The sequence below is a fragment of the Chiloscyllium plagiosum genome, unplaced genomic scaffold (genome assembly GCF_037043375.1).
Source record: "Chiloscyllium plagiosum isolate Xiang-an unplaced genomic scaffold, Cpla_swu_hap1 HiC_scaffold_30, whole genome shotgun sequence".
NCBI classification, from domain to species: domain Eukaryota; kingdom Metazoa; phylum Chordata; class Chondrichthyes; order Orectolobiformes; family Hemiscylliidae; genus Chiloscyllium; species Chiloscyllium plagiosum.
In genome coordinates this window covers 12,016,087-12,037,124 of record NW_028270168.1, presented here as the reverse complement: position 1 = coordinate 12,037,124, position 21,038 = coordinate 12,016,087, and the positions used below count along the sequence as shown (strand labels likewise).

Here is a 21,038-nt window from a genome sequence, read left to right as displayed (position 1 = left end):
GCTATCAGACAGTATCCCTACTAGTTATCAGATAAATTCAACAACAATTATCATCTTCATTATTCAACTTTGGCCTGCTTCACTGCAATATCACTCAGCCCAGCACTGGAGCCATTATATATGTGAATATTCATTTTAAAATTTCATTGGCAGTAGATCAAGAAAGCCGATGTCCACAAAATTTCTTTATCCAATCTTGGAACTATTAATCCTATTCTCTGCAGTTATTTATCAATCTCAGTTCCATTTTCAGAAAGCTCATTCCAGTCTTGAACCTCTTTCCCCAAAAATGCAGTGGATGTTGGGCCAATTAGAATTATTGATAGATTATTATTAGGTGAAGATTTTGGTCTTGTACATAGCATTGGCAACATTAAATTAAGCTCCAGAATTTTATCCCTAAACCTCTATCTCTCTATCTCCTCCTTCAACTTGCTTCTTGCCCTATTTGACCAAGCTTTAAGACTCTTGTCTTAACATCTTGGTGTCAGATTTTATGCAATAATGCTTTGGTGAAGTGTTTTTTGACATTTTATGATGTTAAAAGCATTGTATATGCACAAGTTGTTTTTGGTGTCAGTGTCTCCAGGAATTTAGAACCCAGATGGCAAATAGGCTTTATTCCTGCTCTAAACATCCTGTCATCTGTAACTACATATATGTTTGCATGAGGTGTCAACAATCATACTTGCAAATGATATTGGTGTTTAATTTCTTCAGAATAAGTTGCCATTGTAACTACACAATGTTAAAGAACCATTCTTGCTGCTCACTTTCCATCATAGAGTAAATAAGACACATACCTTAAACTTCAATGCACCCAGAAGGTTATACTGCATTTCAGCCCTGTTTATGCTCAATCTTCTATATTGCTTACTCTGTAAATAGGTCAAACAATGACAACTTGACATTAGTTAGAACAATCCAGTTGGATACCATTTCCTTGTATATACAGTTTATGACTTGGATCACATTAATTTGGCAAGTTAGGAATAAAATACAACTATTTGGGGACTTGGTATTTTAAAAACCTAAGATCAGTGAATGCAAATTATTAAACTTTTGAAAAAGTGAGTATTATAATTTTTGTTTTACCAGGTTATCTCCTTGGTACAGACATTTACAGAAGTCAGGAGGAGAATTTTCACCAACTTTAGTAAAGATATTCCTTACAAAGGACGTTATGACTTAGTTTTAGTGATCACTCAGAACAGAACTTGCCTCTGATTGGAAATCAGAAAACAAAACAATACTAAACAATACTGTGCACAGTGACACAGTAATTAGCACTGCTGCTTCACAGCGCTAGTGACTCAGATTCAATTCCCGCCTCAGGCAACTGTCTGTGTGGAGTTTGCACATTCTCCCCGTGTCTGTGTGGGTTTCCTCCGGGTGCTTCGGTTTCCTCCCACAGTCCAAAGATGCACGGGTCAGGTGAATTGGCCATGCTAAATTGCCCATAGTGTTAGGTGAAAGGGTAAATGTAGGGGAATGGGTCTGGGTGGGTTGCTCTTCAGAGGGTCGGTGTGGACTTATTGGGCCGAAGGGCCTGTTTCCACACTGTAAGTAAACTAATCTAATCTAACCTCAACATCGTTTTCATAAAAATAAAGAGGAAAATCAAAAGAAAAAGATAAATTATAGTTTGGAGCTGGAGAAGTGAAAGAAAGAATAATTTGCATTTATTTGACATCTTCCATGCTCAAGTCACCAAAGCTCTTGAGAGACAAGTGCTTTTGAGGTGTACATTTTTTAAATTTACTCTGCCAAGCCAGCATTTATTGCCTACCCCTAATTGCCCAGAGGGCAGTTAAGAATCAACCACATTTCTGTGGGTCTGGAGTCACACATACGCTAGACAAGTAAGGATGGCAGTTTCTTTCCCTAAAGTTCATTCGTGAACCAGATGGGTTTTTCTGACAATTGACAATGATTCATGGCCACTGTTAGACTCTTGCTTCCAAACATTTATTGAATTCACCAATTTACCGCAATGGGATTCCAGCTGAGGTCCCCAGAACATTAGTGGATTTTTCTGGATTAATAGTTTCGATCAGAGTGGTGCTGGAAAAGCACAGCAGGTCAGGCAGCATCCGAGGAGCAGGAAAATCAGCGTATCAGGCAAAAGCCCTTCAGCAGGAATAGAGGCAGGGAGCCTCTAGGGCGGAGATATAAATGGGTGTGGGGGGGTGGAGGGGGTGTGCGGCTGGGGAGAAGGTAGCAAAGAGTACAATAGGTGAGTGGGGGTGGGGATGGAGGTGATAGGCCAGAGAGGAGGGTGGAGCGGATAGGTGGGAAGGAAGATTGGCAGGTAGGACAGGTCATGAAGGTGGTGCTGAGCTGGAAGGTTGGAGCTGGGGTGAGGTGGGGGGAGGGGAAATGTGGAAACTGGTGAAGTCCACATTGATGCCCTGGGGTTGAAGTGTTCCAAAGTGGAAAATGAGGTGTTCTTCCTCCAGGCGTTGGGTGGTGAGGGAGCAGTGGTGGAGGAGGCTCAGGACATGCATGTCCTCGGCAGAGTGGGAGCGGGAGTTGAAATGTTGGGCCATTGGTTCGGGTGTCCCGGAGATGTTCCCTAAAGCGCTCTGCAAGGAGGTGTCTAGTCTCCCCAATGTAGAGGAGACTACATTGGGAGCAACTGATACAATAAATTACATTAGTGGATGTGCAGGTGAAACTTTGATGGATGTGGAAGTCTCCTTTTGGCCTTGGAGGGTGGTGAGGGAGGAGGTGTTGGCGCAGGTTTTGCAATTCCTGCGGTGGCAGGGGAAGATGCCAGGACGGGAGGGTGGTTTGTTGGGGAGCATGGACCTGACCAGGTAGTCACGGAGGGAACGGTCTTTGCAGAAAGCAGAAAAGGGTGGGGAGGGAAATGTATCTCTGGTGATGGGGTCAGTTTGGAGGTGGTGGAAATGTCGGCGGATGATATGGTTAATGTGAAGGTTGGTAGGGTGGAAAGTGAGGACCAGGGGGGTTCTCTCCTTGTTACGGTTGGAGGGGTGAGGTTTGAGGGCGGAGGTGCGGGATGTGGATGAGATGCGTTGGAGGGCATCTTCAACCACGTGAGAAGGGAAATTGCGGTCTCTAAAGAAGGAGGCCATCTGGTGTGTTCTGTGGTGGAACTGGTCCTCCTGGGAGCAGATAAGGCGGAGGTGGAGGAATTGGAAATACAGGATAGTATTTTTGCAGGAGGTAGGGTGGGAAGGAGTGTAATCCAGGTAGCTGTGGGAGTTGGTGGGTTTGTAAAAAATGCCAGTGTGAAGTCGGTCGTCATTAATGGAGATGGAGAGGTCCAGGAAGGGGAGGGAGGTGTCAGAGATGGTCCAGGTGAATTTAAGGTCGGGGTGGAATGTGTTGGTGAAGTTGATGAACTGCTCAACCTCCTCGCGGAAGCACGAGATGGTGCCTTTGCAGTCATCAATGTAGCAGAGGAAGAGGTGGGGAGTGGTGCCGGTGTAACTACGGAAAATGGACTGTTCTATGTAGCTGACAGAGAGACAGGCAGAGTTGGGGCCCATACAGATGCCCATGGCTACCCCTTTGGTCTGGAGGAAGTGGGATGATTCGAAGGAGAAATTGTTAAGGGTGAGGACCAGTTCGGCCAAACGAATGAGAGTGTCAGTGGAAGGGTACTGTTGGGAACATCGGGAGTGGAATAAACGGAGGGGTTTGAGGCCCTGGTCATGGCAGACGGAGGTGTTCTGGAAGTTGAAACTTTCGATGATCAATTACTTGAACCTGACTGGAAATTAGAAGTGGAATTTTACCAGTATTTAAATGAGGTAGACAGTGGTGACATTTAGAGGAAATACGGTGAGAAGGCAAAAATTAGATTCTCAACACTGAGAAAACAAAGTCCCGTAATCCCCTTAAGATTTTAACAATGACATGGAAATCTTGCTAGTAAATTAAAGGGTCCTAACTGCATGCACTAATATCTGATTACTAGCTAATCTCACAGCATTTATATGCAGATTGTTATCTCCCTAAAAATGTTGAGGAACAAGACAGTACTAATTCCTAACTTGAAAGTCAGAGTGGCTAACTGGCAGATTCAGCTAGCCAGCATCTTATCTGGGTCTCCAGACTGACCAGCATTTCCACTATCTCAGTGCATGTATGGAAACCAGCATTGTTAGAGCACCAGGAGAAAGTGAGGACTGCAGATGCTGGAGTACCAGAGTTGAAAAATCTGGTGCTGGAAAATTACAGCAGGCCAGGCAGCATCCGAGGAGCAGCAGAATCGATGTTCGGGCATAAGCCCTTCTTCAGGAATGAGGCTGGTGTGCCAAGCAGGCTGAGATAAAAGGTAGGGGGGAGGGACTTGGGGGAGGGGCACTGGGAATACTATAGGTGGAAGAAGGTGAGGGTGAGGGGGTGGGAGAGGAGAGGTCAGGAAGAAGATTGCAGGTCAAGAAGGCGGTGCTGAATCTGAGGGTTGGGACTGAGATAAGGTGGAGGGAGGGGAAATGAGGAAGCTGGAGAAATCTACATTCATCCCATGTGGTTGGAGGGTTCCTAGGCGGAAGTTGAGGCACTCTTCCTCCAGACATCGTGTGGCCAGGTCTGGCGATGGAGGAGACCAAGGACCTGCACGTCATTGGCGGAGTGGGAGGGGGAGTTAAAGTGTTCAGCCATGGGGCGGTTGGGTTGGTTGGTGTGGGTGTCCCAGAGGTTTTCCCTGAAACGTTCTGCAAATAGGCTGCCCTGTCTCCCCAATGTAGAGGACACCACATCGGGTGTAGCGGATACAGTCCATCTTCCGCAGCTACACTGGCACGACCCCCCACTTTTTCCTCCACTACATTGATGATTGCATTGGCGATACCTCCTGCTCCCACGAGGAGACTGAACAGTTCATCCACTTTACGAACACCTTCCACCCCGACTTTAAATTTACGTGGACCGTCTCAGACTCCTCTCTCCCCTTCCTAGACCTCTCCATATCTATCTCGGGCGACCGACTCAACACAGACATTTACTACAAACCGCCCGACTTCCACAGCTACCTAGATTACACCTCCTCCCACCCTGCCCCCTGTAAAAACACCATCCCATATTCCCAATTCCTCCGCCTCCACCGCATCTGCTCCCAGGAGGACCAATTCCACTACCAAACAACTCAAATGGTCTCCTTCTTCAAAGACCGCAATTTCCCCTCCGACGTGGTCAACGACGCTTTCCACCGCATCTTCTCCACTTCCCGCACCTCCGCCCTTGAACCCCGCCCCTCCAATCGCCACCAGGACAGAACCCCACTGGTCCTCACCTACCACCCCACCAACCTCCAGATACATCTTATCATCCCCCGTCATTTCCGCCACCTCCAAACAGACCCTACCACCAGGGATATATTTCCCTCGCCACCTCTGTCAGCGTTCCGGAGAGACCACTCCCTCCGCGACTCCCTCATCAGGTCCACACCCCCCCACCAACTCAACCCCCACTCCCGGCACCTTCCCCTGCAACCGCAAGAAGTGCAAAACTTGCACCCACACCTCCCCCCTCACCTCCCTCCAAGGCCCCAATGGATCCTTCCATGTCTGTCGCAAATTCACCTGCACCTCCACACACATCATTTACTGTATCCGCTGCACCCGATGTGGTCTCCTCTACATTGGGGAGACAGGGGCCGCCTACTTGCGGAACGTTTCAGGGAACACCTCTGGGACACCTGCACCAACCAACCCAACAGCCCCGTGGCTGAACACTTTAACTCCCCCTCCCACTCAGCCAATGACATGCAGGTCCTTGGCCTCCTCCTCCATCGCCAGACCCTGGCCACACGATGCCTGGAGGAAAAGCACCTCATCTTCCGCCTAGGAACCCTCCAACCACACGGGATGAATGTAGATTTCTCCAGCTTCCTCATTTCCCCTCCCTCCACCTTATCTCAGTCCCAACCCCCGGATTCAGCACCGCCCTCTTGACCTGCAATCTTCTTCCCGACCTCTCCACTCCCACCCCCTCTCCGGCCTATCACCCTTACCCTCACCTCCTTCCACCTATCGTATTCCCAGCGCCCCTCCCCCAAATTCCCTCCCCCCTACCTTTTATCTCAGCCTGCTTGGCACACCAGCCTTATTCCTGAAGAAGGGCTTATGCCCGAAACGTCGATTCTCCTGCTCCTCGGATGCTGCCTGGCCTGCTGTGTTTTCCCGGCACATTTTTCAACTTTGTTAGAGCACCAGCCTAACCACTTCATCATGGCTCATGTCAGACTCACTGAGAATACTGTACAGCACTTCAATACTCCACTTTGGAGCTGACCAACAGATTACATTGCAATATTGCTGCAACCACAGTAGATGGTGGAATTTGAATTCAATAAAAATATAAAATTGGAAGTCTAATCATGATTATGAAACTATTGATTCACTAATGTTCCTTAGGGAAGGAAATTGACATCCTCACCTGATCAGGGAGAAAGTGAGGTCTGCAGACGCTGGAGATCAAAGCTGAAACTTTATTGCTGGAACAGCACAGCAGGTCAGGCAGCATCTAGGGAACAGAAGATTCGACGTTTCGGGCACATGCCCTTCTTCAGGAATCGACGTTTCGGGCACATGCCCATTCCTGAAGAAGGGCATGTGCCCGAAACGTCGAATCTTCTGTTCCCTAGATGCTGCCTGACCTGCTGTGCTGTTCCAGCAATAAAGTTTCAGCATCCTCACCTGATCAGCCTACTTGTGACTCTAGACCCACAGCCATGTGGGTGACATGGTAACTTAGTGATCAGCACTGCTGCCTCACAGTGCCATGGACCCGGGTCGATTCTAGCCTCAGGTGACTCTCTATGTGGAGTTTGCATGTTCTCCCCATGTCTGTTTGGGTTTCCTTTGGGTTCTCTGGTTTCTTCCCACGATTCAAAGATGTGCAGGTTGGGTGGATTGGCCATAGGAAATGCAGAGTTACAGGGATAGGTTGGTAGAGGGGTGGGTCTGGATGGGATACTCTTCAGAGGATCAATGTGGACTCAATGGGCAGAATGGCCTGCATCCACACTGTAGTGATTCTATGCCATTGATTCTTAACTGCCCTTTGAAATGGCCAAATAAGGTATCTAGTTGTATCAACCATTTAAAATGAGAAAACATATGAAACTGGATAGACCATAGCCAATAACTAAGACACCCAGAAAAGACAACAATAAACACAGCACAATCGACCCTGCAAAGTCATCCTTACTACATTTGAGAACCAATACCTCCACTGAATACTATGTATTAGCCTTGTTGGTGATGAATCAGTAGTCCTAGATGTTGAACATTACCGGGAGGAACCATTGAAGGTTGCAAGATCTGTAATGTAATCTGGATGGGATACATTCATTTTCTATCAGCAAGAGTTGCTTGGCAGTACCACTATTGACCAGGTTAGTTAATAACAGTGATTAATACATCGTCCCTATGGACACAAAGTCCCATCTTCACATTGACAATACCCTCCATTGTTTTTGTGGCACTATCAATATGCGAAATGGAAAAGACTTTGAAATGATTTAACAACACAAGACTGGGCATCCATTAGGTGCTGTGGATCATGAGCAACAGCCAAACTGTACTCTGACTCAATCTGTAACCCATGGAACAGCTTAAATCCTACTCTACTCTAGCCAGTAATATTAGAAATGATAGTAAAAATTTCTTTAAATACATAAGAATCAAACAAGAGGCAAAAATAGAAATTGGGCCTGTCCAAATTGATGCTGAAAGGCTAGTGCTGGGAGATAAGGAAATAGCTAAAGAACTTGGTAAGTACTTTGTGTCAGTCTTCATAGTGGAAGACATGAGTAATACCCCAACAATTAAGGAGTGGCAGGGAACGAGTTGAGTATGATAGTCATTGCAAAAGAGAAAGTGCTAGAAAAGGTCTAAAAATCGATAAATCTCCTAGCCCCAGTGGGCTGCATCCTAGAGTTCTGAAGGAGGTGGCTAAGGAAATAGCGGAGGTGCCTACTGTGATCTTTCAAAAATCACTGGATTTAGGTAAAGTTCCAGATGATTGGAAAATCACTGTTGTAACCCCCTTGGTCAAGAAAGGATCAAAATAAAAGATGGAAAGTTTTAGGCTGATTAGCCTAATCTCAGTTGTAAGTCTCATTAAGGATGAGATTGCTAAATTCTTGGAATTGCAGAGTTGGATTAGAACAAGTCAGCATGGATTTACTAAGTGGAGTCATGCCTCACAAATCTGGTAGAATTCTTTGAAGAGGTAACAAGTAGGTTAGACCAGGGAAACCCAGTGGATGTTATCTATCTCGACTTTCAAAAGGCCTTTGATAAGGTCCCTCATGGGAGGCAGCTGAGTAAGGGGAGGGCCCATGGTGGTCGAGTGAGCTACTGGCATGGATTGGAGATTAGCTGTCTGACAGAAGGCAGAGAGTTGGGATAAAAGTTTCTTTTTCGGAATGGCAGCTGGTGACAAGTGGGGTCCCGCAGGGTTCAGTGATGAGGCCGCAGCTGTTCACTTTATATATTAATGATCTGGACAAAGGGACTGGGGCATTCTGGTGAAATTCACTGATGAGACGAAGTAAGGCGGACAGGCAGGTAGTACTGAGGAGGTAGGGAGGCTGCAGAAAGATTTATACAGTTTAGGAGAGTGGTCCAGGAAATGGCTGATAAAATTGAATGCGAGCAAGTGCGAGGTCTTGCACTTTGGGAAAAAGAATGCAGGCATGGACTTTTTTTTAAAATGGTGAGAAAACTCAGAAAGCCAAAGTACAAAGAAAACATGGGAGTGCTAGTCCAGGATTTTCTAAAGGTTGATTCTCGGGTTGAGTCCGTGATTCAGAAAGCAAATGTAATTTTGTCATTTATTTCCAGAGGGTTGGAATATAAAAGCAGCAATGTGCTTCTGAGACTTTATAAAGATCTGGTTAGGCCCCATTTAAAATACTGAGTCCAATTTTGGGCCCCACACCGCCGTAAGGACATAGTGGCACTGAAGCGTGTCCAGCAGAGATTCACACAGATGATCTCTGGAATGCTAGGCCTAACATTTGATGAACAGCTGAGGATCCTGGGATTGTAATCATTCGAGTTTAGAAGGTTGAGGGGAGATCTAATTGAAACTTACAAGATAATGCATGGCTTAGAAAGGGTGGACGCTGGGGAGTTGTTTCCGTCAGGCAGGGAGACTGGGACCCATGGGCACAGCCTTAAAAAAGAGGGGGTCAATTTAGAACGGAAATGGAGACATTTCTTCAGCCAGAGAGTGGTGGCCCTGTGGAATTCATTGCCATGGAGCACAGTGGAGGCCGGACATTGGGTGTCTTCAAGGCAGAGATTGATAAATTTTTGATCTCGCAAGGGAATAAGGGCTACGGGGAGACTGCGGGTAAGTGGAATTGAAACACCCATCAGCCATAATATAATGGTGGAGTGGACTCGATGGGCCGAATAGCCTTGCTTCCACTCCTATGTCTTATGGTCTACCATAACCATTAAGGCAGGGGATCAAACCTGATTCAAGTTACAGTGCAGGAGAGTGTGCTAAGAGGAGCACCAGGGATACTTAAAAATGAACTGTCAACCTGGTGGAGGTACAAAACAAAATGATGCAGCTCCCAAACAGCATCAACAGTAAGTGACAGACAGAGCCAAGTGCACCAACAACCAACGGGTCACGTCTAACATTTGCAGTCCTGCAACATCTAGTGTTGAATAGTGGTGGGAAATTAAATAACTACAATTAAATAATTGGAGGAGATGGCTCTATAGACATCCACATCCTCAATAATGGAGGATCCTAGAATTTCGATGCAAATTCAGACTGAAGCATTTGCGAAAATCTTTAACTGGCTTCCTCTAGAGGTCCCCAGCATGACAGCCAACTCAATTCAGTCTACCTGATATCACAAAATGGTTGGAAGCACTGGATACTGCAAAGACTGTGTGCCCTGATGGCAGTCCCATAATAGTATTAAAGACTTATACTCCAGAAACTGATATTCCTCGGTCAAACTGTTCCAGTACAGCTACAACACTGGCATCTACCAGTGTGGAAAATTGTCCAGATATGTTCTGTACATAAAAATCAGGACAAATCCAATTCAGCCAATCATTGCCCTGTAAGTTACTCACAATTATCAGTAAAATAATGGAAAGTGTCATCAACAGTGTTATCAAATAGCACATGCCTAGCAATAATCTAATTACTAATGCTCATTTTGAGTTCTGCCAGGGCTACTCAGCTCCTGACCTCCTTACCACCTCAGTTCAAATGTGGACAAAAGAGCTGAACTGGGATGTGGAAGATGAGGTGGGAGTGATTCCCTTGGCATCAAGGCTGCATTTGACCAAGTGCAGCATCAAGGAACCTAAGCGAAACTTGAGTCAAAGAAAATCAGAGGAATTCTCTCCACTGCTTGGAATCATACGTAGCAAAAAGAAAGATTCTTGGTGGTTAGAAGCATAGAATCAGACAATACAGAAGAGCATATGGCCCATTGAGTGTGCACTGATAAAAGCTAACTTAAATGTTCCAGCACTTGGCTAATTGCCTTGAATGTTATGATGCTTCAAGTGCTCATCCAAATATTTTATAAAGGTTGTAAGGTTTTCTGCCTCAACTATTCTCCCAGGTTGTGTATTTCAGATTCCTATCACCATCAGGGTGAAAATAATTTTCCTCAAATCCCCTCTAAACCTCCTGCCTTTCTTATTAAAGTTATACCACTTGTTACTGACCCTTGAACTATGGGGAACAGCTGCTTTCTATCCACCCTGTCAAATGCCACTTATATTTTTAAAAACCTCAATCAGATCCCCACAACAGACTTCTCTGCTTTAAAGAAAACAACCTGAGCTTATATAGCTTCTCTTCATAGCTATTTGGTTGTTGAAGGTCAGTCACCTCAGCTCCACAACATCTCTGCAGGATTTCCTCAAGGCAGTGTCCTTGGCCCAAGCATCTTCAGCTACTTTATCAATGATCTTCATGGCATCATAAGGTCAGAAGTGGAGATGTTCACTGATGAGTGCATGATGTTTAGAACATAGAACATAGAAGAATACAGCGCAGTACAGGCCCTTGGGCCCTCGATGTTGCGCCGATCCAAGCCCACCTAAACTACACTAACCCACTATCCTCCATATACCTATCCAATGCCCTCTTAAATGCCCATAAAGAGGGAGAGTCCACCACTGTTACTGGCAGGGCATTCCATGAACTAACGACTTGCTGAGTGAAGAACCTACCCCTAACTTCAGTCCTATATCTACCCCCCCTTAATTTAAAGCTATGCCCCCTTGTAATACCCGACTCCATACGCGGGAAAAGGTTCATACTGTCTACCCTATCTAACCCCCTAATCATCTTGTACACCTCAATCAAGTCACCCCTAAACCTTCTTTTCTCTAGTGAAAACAGCCCCAAGTGCCTCAGTCTTTCCTCATACGATTTTCCTTCCATACCAGGCAACATCCTGGTAAACCTCCTCTGCACCCGTTCCAATGCCTCCACATCCTTCCTATAGTATGGCGACCAAAACTGCACACAATATTCCAGATGCGGCCGCACCAGAGTCTTATACAACTGCATCATGACCTCAGGACTCCGGAACTCAATTCCTCTACCAATAAAAGCCAGTACGCCATATGCCTTCCTCACCGCACTATTTACCTGGGTGGCAACTTTCAGAGATCTGTGTACATGGACACCAAGATCCCTCTGTTCATCCACACTACCAAGTATCCGACCATTAGCCCAGTACCCCATCTTTTTGTTATTCTTCCCAAAGTGAATCACCTCGCACTTAGCTACATTGAATTCCATCTGCCACCTTTCTGCCCAGCTCTGCAGCTTCTCTATATCCTGCTGTAACCTGCCACATGCTTCCTCACTGTCAACAACTCCTCCGACTTTCGTATCATCCGCAAACTTGCTCACCCAACCTTCTAACCCCTCTTCCAGGTCATTTATAAAAATGACAAACAGCAATGGTCCCAAAACAGATCCTTGCGGAACACCGCTAGTGACGGCACTCCATGAAGAAACTTTGCCATCAACTACTACCCTCTGTCTTCTTCCATCCAGCCAATTCCTAATCCAAACCTCCAATTCACCCTCAATGCCATATCTCCGTATTTTCTGCAGTAGCCTACCATGGGGAACCTTATCAAACGCCTTACTAAAATCCATATATACCACATCTACCGCTTTCCCCTCATCAACCTCCTTCGTCACCTTTTCAAAGAATTCAATAAGGTTTGTGAGGCACGACTTGCCCTTCACAAAACCATGCTGACTATCCTTGATCACATTATTCCTATCCAGATGTGCATAAATCCTATCCCTTACAATTCTCTCTAAGACTTTGCCCACAACAGAAGTGAGACTCACCGGCCTATAGTTACTAGGGCTATCCCTACTCCCCTTTTTGAACAAGGGAACCACATTTGCTATCCTCCAGTCTTCTGGGACTACTCCTGTAGACAAAGAGGACATAAAAATCAAGGCCAATGGCTCTGCAATCTCCTCCCTTGCTTCCCAGAGAATCCTAGGATAAATGCCATCAGGCCCAGGGGACTTATCAATTTTCACCTTTTCCAGGATTTCCAACACCTCTTCTCTACATACCTCAAAGCCATCCATTCTACTTATTTGTGACTCAGTATTCTCATCTACAACAATGCCCTGTTCCTGAGTAAATACTGAAGAAAAGTATTCATTCAGTGTCTCCCCAATCTCTTCCGCCTCCACACGCAACTTCCCACTACTATCCTTGACTGGACCTATTCCTACCCTAGTCATTCTTTTATTCCTAACATACCTATAGAAAGCCTTAGGGTTTTCCCTAATCCTATCGACTAAGGACCTTTCATGTCCCCTCCTTGCTGCTTTTAGCTCTCTCTTCAGGTCCTTCCTGGCTACCCTATAACTCTCAATCGCCCCAATTGAACCTTCACGTCTCATCTTGAGATAGGCCGCCCTCTTCCATTTAACAAGGGATTCCAATTCCTTATTAAACCACGGCTCCCTCGCACGACCCTTTCCTTCCTGCCTGACAGGTACATAATTATCAAGGACACTCAATAGTTGCCCCTTGAACAAGTTCCACATATCCTTTACACTCTTGCCTTGGAGTCTACTTTTCCAAGCCACACATCCTAAGTCATGCCTCACCGCATCATAATTTCCCTTACCCCAACTATAACTCTTGCCCTGTAGTACACACTTATCCCTCTCCATCACGAGTGTAAAAATCACCGAATTATGGTCACTATCCCCTTTTAAAAAATTTATTCATTTGTGGGATGTGGGTGTTGCTGGCTAGGCCAGCATTTATTGTCCATCTCTAATGCAGACCCAAACACAGTTAAGAATCCACCAGATTTCTGTCAGTCTGGAGTCACGTGTAGCCCAGACCAAGTAAGGATGGTAGTATCCTTCCCTAAAGGAATTAGTGAACCAGATAGATTTTTCTGATAATCAGCAATGGTTTCATGGTCATTGTTAGACTCATAATTTCAGATTTTTATTGAATTCAAATTCCACCATTTGCTGTGCTGGGATTCAAATCTGGGTCCCCAGAACATCACCTGGGTGTGGATCAATAGTCCAGCGCTAGTACCACTAGGCCACCACATCCCCATCACCAGTTGTGATTCCCAAAATATTGAAACAGTCCATAGCCAAATACAGCAGGATCTGGACAACATCCAGTTTGGATTGACGTGTTAACTTTCGTAGAACACTAATTCCAGGAAATGGCAATCTTCTACAAGACAGAATCTAACCATCACTACTTGACATTCAATGACATTCACCATCACTAACTTCCCAACTATCAATATCTTGAGGCTTTCCATTGACCAGAAGCTGAACTGAACTAATCATTCATGTACTGTGACTATAAGAGCAAGTCTGAGGCTAGGAATCTTGCAGTGAGTAACTTATTTCCTGACTCCCAAAACATCTACAAGGCACAAATCAAAAGTATGAGCTGAAAAATGTGTTGCTGGAAAAGTGCAGCAGGTCAGGCAGCATCCAAGGAGCAGGAGAATCGATGTTTTGGGCATAAGCCCTTCTTCAGGAATGAGGAAGGTGTGCCAAGCAGGCTAAGATAAAAGGTAGGGAGGAGGGAGGAATGCGATATCGCATTGCCAACGCCCCTCCCCCAAGTCCCTCCTCCCTACCTTTTATCTTAGCCTGCTTGGCACACCCTCCTCATTCCTGAAGAAGGGCTTATGCCCGAAATGTCGATTCTCTTGCTCCTTGGATACTGCCTGACCTGCTGCACTTTTCCAGCAACACATTTTTCAGCTCTGATCTCCAGCATCTGCAATCCTCACTTTCTCCTAACAAATCAAAAGTATGTTAGAATATTTTCACTTGCCTAGTTGAATGCAGCCTCAAAAACACTCAAGAGGCTTGACACTATCCAGGACAAAGTAGCCTGTTGGAATGGCACCCCATCAACAAACAAGTTTGCTCGCTGAGCTGGTAGGTTTGTTCTCAGATGTTTCATTATTATGCTAAGTAACATCATCAATATGCCTCCGTTGAAGCACTGGTGTTCTGTCCCGCTTTCTATTTATATGTCTTGGTCTGTTGTAGTGGGTGATACCACTTCCAGTTCTTTTTCTCAGAGGTTGGTAAATGGGATCCAAATCGATGTCTTTATTGATGGCGTTCCAGTTTGAATGCCAGACCTCTAGGAATTCCTGTGCATGTCTCTGTTTAGCTTGTCCTAGGATGGATGTGTTGTCCCAGTCAAAGTAGTGTCCTTCTTTGTCTGTGTGTAAGGACACTCGTGATAACTGGTGATGTCTTTATGTGGCCAGTTGGTGCTTGTGTATCCTGATGGCTAGTTTCCTACCTGTCTGTCTGACGTAGTGTTTGTTGCAGTCCTTGAAGGGTATTTCGTAAAAGACATTTGTTTTGCTGGTTGTTGGTGCGGGGTCTTTTAGATTCATCAGCAGCTTTTTAGTATGTTTCTAGGTTTGTCGGCTACCATGATGCCAAAGAGGCAGAGTAATCTGGTAGTCATCTCTGAGTTGTCTTTAATGTATGGTAGTGTGGCTAGGCTCACTGGGTGTGCTATGACTTCTTGTTTGGGTTTGTTATTGGGCCAGAGAGCAGTGTGTGTGCTATCTATAAGATGCGTTGCAGAAATTGTTCCAAGACTGCTAAGGTAGCACTTTCCAAACCCATGACCACCACCATCCAGAAAGGCAAAGACAGCTGATACGTAGGAACACCACCACCTGCAAGTTCCCTTCCATGCCACTCACCATCCTGACTTGGAATATATTGCTGTTCCTTCAATGTCATTGGGTAGATATCCTGGAACTCCCTAATGGTTTTGTGGGTGTGCACTGACACTAATTGAAGTGCAGCAATTCAAGAAGGTAGCTCATTGTCACCTTCTCAGGGGTTGGTAGGGATTGGCAATAAATGCTGGCCCAGCCAGTGACAAGGAATAATAAGAAAATAGTATTTACTGGAACACAAACCTAATGTGGTTCTAGTTAATAGAAAGTTATTTTCAACATGGGATCCAAAGCAATGAAGTCACTTTTTTCCTGTAAATTAACTAGTGTTCATAAATGAAAGTTAGTATTCATGGACAGATGACTGATAATAGAATCTCCTCTGTTTACTGCTAAGTATAACTGCATAACTCCAACTTTTTGAGTTCATCACAAATAGTGCAAACTTTCCTGTTTACAGAGAGGCTTCTAAGATACAGGGAAAGCAAATTCAAATGGTTACACATTTGGATGGCTCCCTGATGCTGTTTCCCCCCTTGAGGCAAATGTGGCTGTCATTGGAACTGACAACCTTTTGCATTGAGGGATGTGAGCTGATTCAGATTGTACTAAGGGACCATTTTCAGAACCTGTCAGCATTTTTGTGATACCAATCTGACTACTTCCTGAATCCAAAACCTTGAAGGTTAGTTGGAGACAATAGTCCACCAAGGCGTGGGTAGAAAGGCAATATTCACAGCCACAGTCATCCTGTGGAGGGATACTACCTCCACAACAATGGCTATAAAAACTGTAAGCCTTCTTTATTTTTAAATTCTCTGCTGGCACTGGGGGCAGTGTTGTTAAGACATCCTGGTTGTGTTTCTCTTTCTACCCAACAGCAACCTGTGCCCTTTGGTTGGACTACTTGTGTTGCTGTTTCACATGCCGTTCAAAACATTTCATAATTGACTAGTAAATGCAGAAGCAGCCTCTTAATTGGCCAACTCCAGTTGTGCATTGTTAGGCATTGGTAGGGGTTAGGCATTTGTAGGGTTAGGACTTGGAATTGGTCCTGACATTGGAATTCCATCAGTGAAATAGTCAGACTCATGGCTTTATGGGGTTTCTATAATGCTAATAAGTTTCTCCTTTCCCCTGAAGACATCAGGTAGAATCTTTTATTTCTGTCAGATATTTGTCAGGATGGCTGACTTTACGAGGTGGTTCCAAGCTAGCTGGCTCAATATGATATACAATCCTCATGTAAATAGAATATAGAACATAGAACATGACAGCACAGTATAGGCCCATCTGCCCTCGATGTTGCGCTGGCCTTTAAAACCAATCTGAAGCCCATCTAACCTACACTATTCCATTCTCATCCATTGGCCTATTCAATGACCATTTAAATGCCCTTAAAATTGGTGAGTCCACTACTGTTGCACCCAGTCCGTTCCACGCCCTTACTACTCTCTGAGTAAAGAAACCACCTCTGGCATCTGTCCTAAATCTATCACCACTCAATTTAAAGCTATGTCCCCTTGTGCTAGCCATCACTATCTGAGGAAAAAGGCTTTCACTGTCTAGCCGATCTAACCCTCTGATTACCTTATATGTCTCAATTAAGTCAACTCTCAACCTTCTTCTCTCTAACAAAAACAGCCTCAAGTCCCTCAGCCTTTCCTCATAAGACCTTCCCTCCATACCAGGCAACATCTCAGTAAACTTCCTCTGAACCCTTTCAAAAGCTTCCATATCCTTCCTATAATGTGGCGACCAGAACAATACGCAATACGCAATACTCCAAGTGTGGCTGCACCAGAGTTTTGTACAGCTGCTACATGGCCTCATGGCTCTGAAACTCAATCCCTCAACGAATAAAAGCTAACATACCGTCTGTCTTCTTACAGCGCTATCAACCTGGTTGACAACTTTCAGGGATCTATGTACATGGATGCCGAGATCTCTCTGCTCATCTACACTACCAAGCATCTCACTATTATGGAAGTACTCTATATCCCTGTTACTCCTTCCAAAGTGAATCACCTCACACATTTTTGCATTAAACTCCATTTGTCACCTCTCAGCCCAGGTCTGCAGCTTATCTATGTCCCTCTGTAACCTGCAACATCCTTTGGCACAACTCCACAACTCCACCGACCTTAGTGTCATCTGCAAATTTACTAACCCATCCTTCTACACCCTCATCCTGTTTATTTATATATATGACAAACAGTAGTGGCCCCAAAACAGATCCTTGTGGTACACCACAAGTAACTGAACTCCAGGATGAACATTTCCCATCAGCCACCACCCTCTGTCTTCTTTCAGCTAGCCAATTTCTGATCCAAACAACTAAATCATCCTCATTCCCATGCCTCTGTATTTTGTGCAATAGCCTACTGTGGGGAAACACCTTAATGAAATCCATATACACCACATCAACCACTTTACCCTCATCCACCTGTTTGGTCACCTTCTCAAAGAACTCAATAAGGTTCCATCGCTAAAGTAAACATAACTGGATTGTGGTCACTATCATAAAGTGCTCATCTACCTCCAAATCTAACACCTGGCTGGGTTCATTACCTAGTACCAAATCCAATGTGGCCTCGTCTTTTGTTGGCCTGTGTACATACTATGTCAGAAAACCCTCCTGAACACATTGGACAAAAACTGACCCATCTAAATTACTTGAATTATAATGTTTCCAGTCAATATTTGGAAAGCTAAAGTCCCCCATAACAATTATCCTGTTACATTTGCTCCTATCCAGAATAATCTTTGCTATCCTTTCCTTGACACCTCATGAACTATTTGGAAGCCTATAGAAAACTGCCAAGCCTATAGAAACCACACACCCCCAAGAATATTGGTACCCCTCTTGTTCAGAGGGGAAAATAGAGGGGTACCAATATTCTTGGGGGTGTGTGGTTTCTATAGGCTTGGCCGTTTTCTATAGGCTTCCAAATAGTTCATGAGATATCGAAGAAAGGATAGCAAAGATTATTCTGGATATGAGCAAATATACAGGGTAGTTGTTATGGGGGACTTTAACTTTCCAAATATTGACTGGAAACACTATAGTTCAAGTAATTTGCATAAGACCTCAGCTAGACTGAAAACCTATACGAGGAACCTTTACAGATTGAGCATACAACCTCTGGTTTCCTATGAGAAGCAGTTGGTTCAGTTATAACTGATTGTAGTAAAAGATTCAGGCTAAAGTTTGATGGGGCAAAAATCGGTTGAGAAGGATTCAACTTGATTAGCTCAAAAGTTTTTGATAAGAAAATGTCTGCCTGAGTGATGTCCTATTTAAATACCAGGAATTTTTTCAGGGAGGTCTAGGCACTATAAAAGGAGGCAAGATCACCTTACATGTGGACCAAACACCAATTTTGCAAGACTTGGCAGAGCCATTTGCCTTACAAGGAGAAATAAGTACAAAAATCAGAAGGCTGGAAAGTGAAGGGATCATCAAACCAGTCCAGTTTGCGGAATGGTTAGCAATGTTTGTACTGATTGTGAAGCCTGACGAGTCAGTTCACCTCTATGGGGTTCTCACACAAATGATAAACTACTTTTTGCAACTGGATAAATACTCAATCCCTTGTATAGGAAACTTGTATGCAAAACTGGCAGTGGACATATCCTTCAGGAAGCTGGACACGAGCCATACGTAGCCAATTACGATTAGATGAAGATTCCCAGAAGTATGCTACAATTAATACCCATAAGAGTTTATACCAATATATAAGACAACCTTGTGGGATATCATCAGCCTGTGGCAATTTCCAGCAGATGATGGAGAACATTTTACAAAGTCTACTCAGGCCATCATTTTCCAGGATGATGTGCTAATAACAGGGAAGACAAAGAGCATTTAGAAAACTTGGACATAGTGCTTTAATGTTTCTCCAAGGTGAGGTACATCTTAGGAGGGAAAAGCATGTGTTCCAGGTACCTCAAGTGACTTGTGGGAGTACAGATTCGACAAGGCTAGATTCCCTGCTTTGGAAGATAAAGTGAGGACAATTAAAGGTGCCCAGCTCCCATGTCTGTACCGGAGCTTAGGCCTTTCTTGGGTGAATGAATTATTATGGAGAGTTCATACGTTATCTGACCTCCATTCTGGCACTGTTACATTTGTGATTGACAAAGGTTCAGCTTTGGAAATGGTCTCATAGCCAAGATGTAGTCTTTAGGGAAGTGAAGAAGCAGCTATCATTGTCCAGGGTGTTGGCACATTACCATCCAAAGCAAGATGTGGTGCTGACATGTGATGCCTCCCTGTATGGTATTGGGGCAGTATTGGCTCACCATGGCCTGGCAGAGAGGAATGCCTGATAGCGTATGCTTCCTGGATTTTGGCTGATGCCGAATGAAGATATGCCCAGATAGAGAAGGAAAGTTTGGCAGTCATTTCTGGTGTGAGAAAGTTCCACCAATACCTTTATGGACATGGATTTCTCAAAGTAATGGACCATAAATCCTTGCATGGGCTACTTAACAAGGCACTACAGCCCATAGTTTCTAGTCAAATTCAGCGGTGGCCTCTTATTTTCATTATGTAAAATAACAGTTAGGAAACGTTTGGGAGGCCAGGAAGCAAATACGGATGCCTTGAGCTGCCTGCTACTGGTGGATACCCGCCAGTGGTGCTGCCATGAGAACAGCCCATTCTAAACTTAAACTTTCTGGAGACTCTTCCAGTCACCGCTGACAATATTCGGCCATGGACACAGGAAGTGGGATATCATCAGCAAGTCTAAAATAGTTGGTGGTGATGGAGGAAACAAAAGGGCCATCACAACCAGAATTGAAACGTTTCTGCACCCAGTGAGACTGGATCACCATAGAGGACAGTATATTCTACGGGAAACAAGACAGCTTGTTCCTAGCAAATGTCGTTCCCAGACACTGGCTGAACTCCACCAGGGTCATCCATGGGTTTCCAAAATGAAGATGTAAACGAGAAATTATGTCTGGTGGCCAGGATTGGATGCCAACATAGCGCATTGGTGGGGAAATGCCTAGAGTGCCAACAAGCACAAAATTTGCAATAGCAGCTGCTCCAGATTCATGGGAATAGCTGTGTAAACCCTTGACTTGGTTATATGCTGACTATGCTGGTCTCTTCATAGTCTCTGTGTTTTTAGTCTAGTGGATGGCCATTCAAAGTAGCTGGACATGTGAAGAGTTCATTCATCAAACACGGGGAAAATTGAAAAGTTGCGAGCATCTTTTGCAATGCATGGACTCCTGGAGGTGGTGATCAAAGACAACGGGCCATCATTTACCAGCAGGGAACATGAGTATTTCCTAAAGTTGAATGGTATTCAGCATCTCACGAAAGCTCTGTACCAACCATCATCCAATGGTGGGGTGGAAAGAGCACTCCAAAGAAAGCAGGCTTAACAAAGTGTCTACAGTTTCACTCGATATCAAATAGTCCTGGTTCCTGTTTGATTATAAGACCATCCCTCTTGCAACTACAGGGCTAGTTCCTGTAGAGTTACTAATGAGAAAACGACTCCACACCAGGTTAAATCTGATCTTCTTGGACCTGAAGGAGAGGGTGAAACAGCATCAGGAACACCAATTTTGGAAGCAAGACTCCTTTAAGTAAGAGAGGCAGTTTATGTTGGGGAATAAAGTTTGGAGTCAAAACCAGGGGAATGGCCCTTCATGAGTAAGTGGTACAGTTGGCATGAGGTCAAATCCCATAACATACAAAGTTTGGTTCGAGGATGCAGTCCTGAACAAACATATGGACCAAATGAAAGCTGCAAATTCCCAATCAGGGCAGGACCAAAATAATGTTCTGGCCTC

At 44.7% G+C, this 21,038-nt stretch overlaps 1 protein-coding gene across 3 annotated transcripts in view; it reads right to left on the bottom strand.

The window, feature by feature from the left end:
• LOC122563513 (receptor-type tyrosine-protein phosphatase U-like) overlaps positions 1-21,038 on the bottom strand; it is a 374,817-nt gene that overhangs the window by 95,370 nt on the left and 258,409 nt on the right. For all 3 annotated transcript variants that reach the window (XM_087976736.1, XM_087976734.1, XM_087976735.1), the window contains exon 19: positions 804-878. In XM_087976736.1, coding sequence (XP_087832862.1) covers positions 804-878 — 75 coding nt within the window. The remainder of the gene's footprint in view (positions 1-803; positions 879-21,038) is intronic.